Source organism: Cryphonectria parasitica (genome assembly GCF_011745365.1).
Source record: "Cryphonectria parasitica EP155 unplaced genomic scaffold M406scaffold_10, whole genome shotgun sequence".
NCBI classification, from domain to species: domain Eukaryota; kingdom Fungi; phylum Ascomycota; class Sordariomycetes; order Diaporthales; family Cryphonectriaceae; genus Cryphonectria; species Cryphonectria parasitica.
The window spans coordinates 650,102-658,765 of record NW_024468918.1 but is presented as its reverse complement, the minus strand read 5'-3'; the positions used below and the strand labels follow the sequence as shown (position 1 = coordinate 658,765).

Here is an 8,664-nt window from a genome sequence, read left to right as displayed (position 1 = left end):
CCCTCGCTCTCTCTCTCTCTCTCTCTCTCTTTCTCAGTCTTCCTTTCTCTAAGTACTCGGAAAAGAAATTAACTACTTGATGGCTGGCTGCAGCCAGGCGAAGAAAAACAAACTGCAGGGGTCCGACTTCATCCCATCCTCCTTGGTCGTCAGGTGATGTCCACAGGACGGGATGGCAGCTTGCATCATTATTAAGGTATATTGGGACACAAGGCTGGTGTCACGCATGTGCTAACACCATAGTACTACTGCTGAGAACTTCATTCTTTCCCCCCATGGGCACTCGTTCACTTAGCCCATGTCATCCCATGCAGCTCGGCGGCTCTAGTCCACAACGGTTCACATATCCTCCAGGGCCCTTTGAGAACTGGAGTCATGCGTGTCAGGAACTATCACTGCAACCTGCAATCCTTCACCACCCCACCTTACATATGCAGGGTAGGTACAACCCCTCACTGACCATGCATGTACATAGTATTATACATTCACAGTCCAACATCAATGAACCCATAAACCCGTCTACGTCGTGCCCCTGCCTTTCCTATAATCCTTGAGAACGTGGTGTACAAAGGGCGGGCTGCACGCACAGATTGGAACGCGTCCGCCCGTTGGGGGCCGCCGAGGGGGGGGGGGGGGGGAGGAGAGCCCTGAAGAGGTTGACTAACTCGGCGAGATTACTTTACTCACTTAGGCTTATCAGATCAAATCCTACCGGTGCCTTCACCGGAGCTGGTCTTTTTATTCCCGGATAGCCAAAACCAGGTTAGCAACCACCTTCCGAATCAGAAGGAATGTAGGAGGGGAGACCAGGTGTGCAGGTCGCGTGTTCGGACCATTCCTTACGCCTTCGTCAGGACGTGACGGCCTTTAGGGGGAAGCGTAAGTTATGTAGCGAGTTCTCAAGCCACAAAAGTGAGCCTTCACCTCGACCAGGTAAGGCTCGCTGCGGCTCTCCCTGTCCAGACAGACGGTCACGATGGATTAGTGTGTGTAGGTTCCTTGGGCGGCATGGCGCAGAGCGTTCCATTGAAAAGGAGCGGTGTGCACAGGCTACACAAGCGAACAATTCACCCGAGCTTCTACATAGTGGACAATCGCCCCAGGGCAGTCTTGGTAGATCCCCAAGCGTAATCCATGTTTGGGGGCCTACTTACCTCTTCATCCTCCTGCACAATCCCGTCCCTACCGAAACTCTGCCGCGAAGCTACGTAGTAACAGTATGTTACATCACCGTCACCCCCCCGAAGTCATATGATTGTTTACTTATTTGGAGACGATGTAGCAGAGTGGGCTTTTCTTCTTTCCCCCCCCCCCTTTTTCCTCTACTTTGGTCATTTCTTTCATCTTTGTCATGGAAAAAGAAAAGTCCCTTCTCCCTCCCTCTTGGTACTGTCCTCTTTTGCTCCGAGCAACATTTAAATTACATAATCACACAGTCTCCTACAAAATCAAAGTTGATACTTCTTCTATATTCATTTTGTCATAGGAGCATGGCTATTCATTGAACATGATCTAGAAGACTTGATGATTGAAGAGAATACAACTAATACTTGATGCACAGGGCTTCAGCTCCATCGTAGCCAAGGTTTTGTAGACATATAACAATGCTTACAAGAAAGGCACACGCACCCGTATTTAGCAGACATCTAAATACAATGCTAGAGCCAAAGTCTGTGAGGACGAACGTGGACGGACAAGGATAGTGTCAAGCACATTGTCGTTCTCGAGTTCTGTTGGCCCTGAAGTCAAGTAATGGCCAGTCTATTGTCTCTCTCAGTTGTGGGTGGTGAGGCCAATATTTCGGCCACGTAAGTGAAGTGCAGTGAAAGGGTTTCCTATCGAAACACTGCAATAGACGCTGTTGGCTTTCAGAGACTTAGCCTATCCTGATCTGTGCTACCCTTCGCTTTTGTTATCTAGGCTATATATTCCAAAGCCAAATTACTGAATGAGGTACAGAAGTTTTGTACAGCCTGAGTTGTGATACACCTTGAGCCTGATGAACGCTTTTTATCCCCCGCCCCCGGGGGCCCTTTTCTTCAGTGTAAGCCCCCGTTGTGCTTCAATTTCAAAAGATGCAACTTTATGTGCTGACATTTTACATGTTAGATTTGAAACATCAGTGTGTGGTCAGCACGACTTTCCTCGGCAAGGAATATGCCACAGTTCGTTACGTCTGGGGCATGGTTGCATTCCCCAAGTTGATCAGACAGAACGTGGCAGCCCTCAGCAGACCTGGCGCACTGAATCCACATAATCCGAATCTTGCAGTACATAGGGTTGTGAAGGATGCTATGATCTTGGCCAAGTCCCTTGGGCTTCGGTATATCTGGGTTGATAGTCTGTGCATTGTTCAGGACGAGGAACACGATTGGGAGTATATGGTCCCACTGATGGATCGCATTTATGGAAGCGGTGTTGTCAATATTTGTGCTGCTGCCGGCCAAGACTGCTCAGCCGGACTGCCTGGAACACCATTGAACACTCGCGGTGCCGTGCAGCCAGTGATCACTCTCTTTGAGATGAAGTTGTTGGCCGTAAGGGCGATCGAGGACGTCATCCGGCGGTCGGCATGAAATACGCGGGCATGGATTTCTCAAGAGAGGATCTTGGCCAGATGATGCATCATATTCGTTGAGGATCGCGTCTTCTTCCAATGTCGACAGTCAACGTGGTCTTGGTGCGGTTGGGAGGGGAAGGCTACTGTAAGCCACTTCTGCTCCTTGAGTCCATAAGTCGGTTACTAATTCAGGCCTTGCAATCAGTGGCGAGTGTCCATGATTGCAAGCTGTCTTCTCAACCTCAACGAGTGGTTGAGGGAGCACACGTGGGTCGTCTGGTACGTCTTGACGGACTCTGGAATGAGTCCTGTATGGAAGACGGAGCAGGTATTGAGTTACCCCGAACCCACCCGCCGGGGGGAGAGGTCGAATCGATGGGAAGGATACAACTCCACATTCGTGGGACCAGACGGCCGTCTTGCCCAGGATGGATCAATGCGTGAATTCAAAACCGACCAGATCAACCATCCAAGAACCCGAGAGAGGACGGCTCTATTTCTGGACGGACACTGCCTTTTTCAAGCTCTCGCTTGACAATCTGGCCAATCCCGAGTTTGCATCGAAGTTGAACCCAGGTTTCCAAAGGTATGGCCTGCTGGACAAGAATGGCGACTGATGCGGGACGATCGTGCTCGATCTGGCCTGGCTTGGTGAGTGCTCCATTGGCCAGGTCTTCGAATTTGCTGCCATCTCGGAGGCTAGGGGCTTTTCAATGGATGAGCTTGATTCCTGGAATTACTGCATCCCCGAGGACCGGCAGACGGCCGAGTGGTATCTGTACTTTGCGCTCCTGATCGTGTGGAACGAGGATCGCACCGTCGCAGAGAGAGCAGGTATCGCCAAAGTATATCAGAGGGCATTTGAAGCTAGGTCTTTCGGCCCGGGCAAGGAATGGAGGGAGATTACCCTGAGTTAACCAACCAGCGATGCTAAACCAAGGCAGAGAATAAATCACGTGTAGTGTCAGTACCGAGCGGCGGGAGGAGAGGCAGTCAGTCACGTCTTTCAGTAAAAGCCAACACTCTATTTCATACAACATCCAGCTCATTAACTCGCTTTGGTAGTGGCTGATGAAGGAGCCAACTTATCTACAAGCTGGATCAAGCCGTCCGTCTGAGCTTGCTGACATGAGTGGACTAAGGCTACACCGTCTTCGATCTTGGATGTAATTGCATCTCGTGCAGCACGATTTGCAGAGATGGACGCCTCGATCTTGTCGTGTGCTTGTTCCACCAGGGACGTCTCGATCTTCTGACCAAGCTGCAGCGTAGAGAGTGAGCTTTGATTCAAAAGTGTGAGGCGCCTGCAACCCCCTCCGAATCATCATCAGCAACGCAATAATAATGAAGTATGAAGAGGACAAAACTGTAAAGAAAAAGAGACAACCTCGCGTGGACATACGCAGAGAGCAGACTTAGACTGGTATCGAGGGCTATCTCCGCCGCGGTCACGTCCTCTATGATGATGGCTGCCCGTCCTTTATCCACGGCGGCCCAGTGGATCCGGCGGCGCGTTCGATGTGTGCTGTGTAGGCTCTTGAGGCTGTCGAGGGCCTCGATGTTGCACTTGAGCGAGCCCATGATGACCTCGCGCTCCGGGACCGGGAACAGGAAATCCATGCGGGCGCTGGTCAGCTCGTCACCAAAGGCCCTGATCGACTCGAGGCGCGACTTCATCAGATCTAGCTTGTCGTATACCCGTTGCACCTCTGCGGGGGCGTTGTGGAAGGAGTCGTGGATCTCCTTGGCCGCCCTGCCGGCTTTCAGGCAGAGCTCCAGGAGTTGGGCGATCGAAGCGGCGGAGCTGATGAAATCCATAATCGTAGGCTTTTTTGCTTCATCGGGAGGCAGGTAATGATCTGCCACAATAACGAGAGAGGATCTTCCCTTCCCAAAAATGATTAAGAGCAGGGAGAGGAAAAACAAGAAGTGACCATTCACGGCTGACGGAGAATAACCAGTGGTCTATAGAGATTGCTATGGGCGGCCTCGCAAAGGTCACTCATTTCGTCTCCAATGGTTATATCACGTCAGAGTCCAATTAGCTGTAGGAATTTCACTGCTCTCCAAGAAGGTTTAGATGGTGGAGGAACTAGGGTGGCATACATTACAACATACTGCATATGCGGCGAAATCCAGCACGAATAGGAATTGCAGATAGCACCAAGCTGCTGACCATTCCGCACTATCGGTCCTGCGCGATGTGGTTACATACAGTAGATGCTGGGCATCTCTGAATCCTGTCCTGTGACGTCGAATAAGCAGGATCCAATAACAGGGTTGTTTTCTTGCAAAGCTGAAGGTGATCTTCATGAACAGTATAGCAACTAATCAAATACGCTCACCCTTCTAATAAGACGCGGAGAGACCGAAGGCTTCCTCTGACTGGATGAAGTCCGGTGTTCATCGACGAATTAGTTTCTTTGAATCACTAAATATTCACGCAAGAGATATTAAGGGATTGTAACAAGTTTCAGAAGCCGTCAAGACGACGACCAGATTTTCATTTGGCGCACACCAGCCCGGCGCGCGAAAGAAAAGTAATCTGAAAATCTAGATCTATCATCCTGCAAACTCCTGTCTCCATCATTCGGTTGTGTAAAATAAAAATACCCATCAGTCAAGTCCCAAAAGGAGAAGACCATGCCCAACAGATCCAAAGATTTCAAAATTCGCAGACTCTAGCCCGCCGCGCAATCATTCCCACACGGTCGTCACCATGTAGGATCGAGAAAGCGAGGAGAAAGACCTTGCGAGAGAGTGGAAGAGAAAATCGGTGATGGAAGTTTGATGACACTCGGCGAAATTGCGAAGAGAGTTGAGGGTGCGTCTAGGTGCCGCGGCCGTCGAGAGGGGCAGGCCCGGTGCTCATCGAGTGTGTGTGAAATTGTCGGCTCTTATGGCGTGGCGCTGCAGGCGGAAGTGTATTGTAGAGGGCCATGCCCCGATGATGATGGAATTCCTACCATCGAGAGGTTGCTGTTGTCAGCCCACCACCCCAGCTGCAGAGCTGCAAAGAGGCAACCCGAGGGGTAGCCTCTTTACATGACAACGCAGTAGGAGTAGCCGTTGACTCCCATGGAGGAGTTGGAGGTCTGGGTGTTGGAAGGCATTTTGATGGTGGGTTGAAAGCGTAAAGCTTAATGATTGTGGTTTGAAGTGAATGGGTTTTTTGTTTTTTTTTGAGGGTTTTTCAGATGTGGATAAGGAGGAAAGGAAAGATCGATTATGGAAAGGGCGGAGGATGCTGATACTTATATTCAAGAACGTCCTCAAACACTTCTTGACCATCTCATTGCTCGTTATCCTGCTGGGCCATATCCTCAGAGCCCAGCCCTATCCTCTTCGAGGCTATGAGTGAGCCTTTGCCAGTCCAACCTTACGCCTCTTTGTGCTGTCCTAAATTTCGTTTGTCTTGAGAACAAAAAGTGTTGATCCATTTTCCAAATCCATTCGGGTACTTTAAGAAATGCTTCATATTGTAGTCCGAGGATTGTGGAATTGTGTAGGAAAGGAATCTTTGATGTTGGCGCCCCTGATGAGGGTAAAAGAACCAAACTGTAGCAATCACTAGAGGCTAAGAGTCGCACCATCTCATCGCATGGATCCTTGCCCAGGAAGTGCTTTTGCCAAAGAAGGAGTGACAGTAAGGACTTTGGTCCATAATAGTTTGGTGTTATGGTTGATTTAGCCAGGCCCTGGTGGTATTGTGCGTTGATATTGTTCTCACAGGTCAAAGGCGCCAGGGGTGGCGACAACAATACTGAACTCGGCAGATCGGGAGGACTTTGACAAATGCAACATGATCTAATATTGTACGTATGTATTTTCAACAAGGGTCAAATGCAGATTTCTTCTTCGCCTTCCTTCAGTTATGATGCATGAGGACCGGAAATGTGTCTACGGGCCTCCTTCAGCTCAGTATATTCAACCCGCTGTATCCCCGACAAGACGAACTTAGAAGCGCTTGAACGGCAACCTAAGGACTCGTTGTTAGCAGCTGAATCAACCTTTGCGAGAAAACTTATTCAAGAGCACAAGAACTCCAGGAGAGGCGAAGGACTCACCATTTCCCCCTCAGGGTGATAACAACCCACGGCGAGCCGTCCTGATCAACCTCCTTGTCGACCTTTGTGGAAAAGCTGATGGCGCTCATGATGCCGTCCCCAAACTTCTCGTTCAGGATCGCCTTGTACGCATATCCGTAGTTCTGGACAATCTCGTACAAGCGGTAGATGAGCGGCTCGACGGGCGGCATGGGCCCAGATCGGCCGCGGTCGGGAAAGCCCATGAGCTGCGGGGCGAGGATCTCCTTCTGCAGGCCCAGCAGGTCGCTAAGCTTCTCGACATCGGCCGCCGAGGCCTGCGCCTGGCCGTAGAAGAGGGCGGCCACGGCGACCTCGTCGCGGCCCAGGTGCTCACCGATCTCTGCAAAGGTGAGGTTGGCATGGGTCTTGGCCGCGAAGAGCTGCAAAAAAAAGAGGTCAGATATGTGCGATGTGTATGACTGAAAGTCAGGTGGGGTGAATGTGGCAGAGAGGGGCTGGTTCACGAGATTTATTCCATGTACTTACAGCTTGCGAGTGTGCAGGCAGGCGGTCGACGATAGAGCTCTACATAGCAGGTGTGATGATGTCAGCATCGCTGCAGGCGGGTTTCTGGCAGTCCTCACTCCAAAACGATTTATCTCTCTTACATCAAGCGAGGCGAGCTGCTTTTGAGCCATTTTGGGCGTAAATATTATGCGCGAAATTCGCCCGGACGGAGCAATTTAATGGGGGCGATTGGTCAACTTGCGACGCACAACGGAGACTGGCTTCTTCTGAAATGCTCAAAATGACTTTGAGTGCCAGAAGAAAATGTTGCTCGTGAGTTTGAAAGAAAGAGGTGTTGACAGAAGTCGCACGAGAAAGTTATTGTTTCCCTTCCCCTTCCAATTTGTTAGATATAAAAAACCAAGCTGTTGCCCCTCGATCTCAATCGAGACGTCATCCAAGCATCAACGAGATCCCACCGGGCCTGGTTCGGAAGTCCCTGGAGCCCCTTCCCCACAAACAACGAAAAAGGCCCTCGCCGAGGTCCGCCAGATCTATCTCCGCACCTGACGGAGTTTTTCCGGCATGCTCTCTGCTTTTGCTTGTGTGCCACGCAGACCCACTTCACCGAAGACCGTCTGGAGGATACCATGTAATTAATGACAGCTGCTGGGTTGGGTTTTCTCTTGTTTTTTCTTACCATTCAATCTACTCGATGCTGGCTGTATCTAACTGTATACCATGTATGGTGCTTACTGTAGTTCCTTATTTTGGTCAATCACTCAATCCGTGCTCGCAATGCTGTGGACTATTTGCAATCTGCGGGATTCGTGAAAGCCGGGGAGAGCTATACTTTTGTGAGGATAGCATCGTTGTTCCCCGCAGGCAGGCGCCATTATAATTCAATACTAATGAATCTAGTAGATTTCATACTGGAATAGTTTGTAATAGTAGACCACGAGGCCAACAGTAGATGGAGAGCTCTTCTCTCCACCACGACTCATGCTCTTCAGATCATGGGACTGCTGGTGCTGGCGCGGAATACGGGCCGCCTTCGATTTTGGCCCCTAGCCAGATGGCGACTTGTTGTTCTTAGATAGCGTGTCTTCTCGTCATTGGCATTAACTCTTTTCTCATAGGTCTAGACTATCACCAGCAAAGATGGTAGGGGACAATACACCCTCCATCCCACCGTCCCGCCTGCTTTTCTCTCTGGGTGTATCTAGTCGTACTCCATGTTCCATGACTGACATCTGACGAATGAGAAACAAAGGTAGGAGGGAAGAGGAGACAAAGATTTTCTCGTTTCAACCAAGGAAAATTAAAAACAAGCTTTCAAATAAGCATGACCAAACCATCGGATGGCCAGGCTATCTCGTCTCCACTGTGCTGTGCCGAAACCGGTTCGGGGTCAAAGTTGCCGTACGGTTTCGTCTCAACAACCTCGCGTCCCGTCCCAGGCCTAAGCGGGATGCATTTTGCCAAGGAGCGCGTTCCTCTGAAGAAAGACTGAAACGTTCACCCTGCACAGTCATAGATGCAACAAGCGCACCTCGCACCCACAAACAC

General features: G+C 50.3%; 4 protein-coding genes across 4 annotated transcripts; 1 reads left to right on the top strand and 3 right to left on the bottom strand.

Annotated features, from left to right (window-relative positions):
* Positions 1–2,102: 2,102 nt before the first annotated feature.
* M406DRAFT_269325 (uncharacterized protein) lies at positions 2,103–2,576 on the top strand (the record flags this gene model as incomplete). Its single annotated transcript, XM_040918000.1, has 1 exon — positions 2,103–2,576. One exon carries the CDS (start codon positions 2,103–2,105, stop codon positions 2,574–2,576), a length of 474 nt encoding a protein of 157 aa, XP_040771265.1.
* A 1,032-nt stretch (positions 2,577–3,608) lies between these two features.
* Positions 3,609–4,791, bottom strand: M406DRAFT_334962 (uncharacterized protein; the record flags this gene model as incomplete). The annotated part of the gene is made up of 3 exons (XM_040920988.1): positions 3,609–3,840; positions 3,963–4,419; positions 4,776–4,791. The coding sequence occupies 3 exons, from the start codon at positions 4,789–4,791 to the stop codon at positions 3,609–3,611; spliced, it is 705 nt and encodes a 234-aa protein (XP_040771264.1).
* Positions 4,792–5,034: 243 nt separating this feature from the next.
* Positions 5,035–6,042, bottom strand: M406DRAFT_85578 (uncharacterized protein). The gene has a single exon (XM_040926062.1). The coding sequence runs from the start codon at positions 5,849–5,851 to the stop codon at positions 5,546–5,548; it is 306 nt and encodes a 101-aa protein (XP_040771263.1). The 5' UTR covers positions 5,852–6,042; the 3' UTR covers positions 5,035–5,545.
* Positions 6,043–6,350: 308 nt separating this feature from the next.
* M406DRAFT_358581 (cyanase) lies at positions 6,351–7,485 on the bottom strand. Its single transcript, XM_040923939.1, has 4 exons — positions 7,257–7,485; positions 7,135–7,173; positions 6,628–7,028; positions 6,351–6,539 (listed from the first exon to the last, which is right to left on the bottom strand). Exons 1-4 carry the CDS (start codon positions 7,284–7,286, stop codon positions 6,518–6,520), a joined length of 492 nt encoding a protein of 163 aa, XP_040771262.1. The 5' UTR covers positions 7,287–7,485; the 3' UTR covers positions 6,351–6,517.
* Between the last annotated feature and the right edge of the window lie 1,179 nt (positions 7,486–8,664).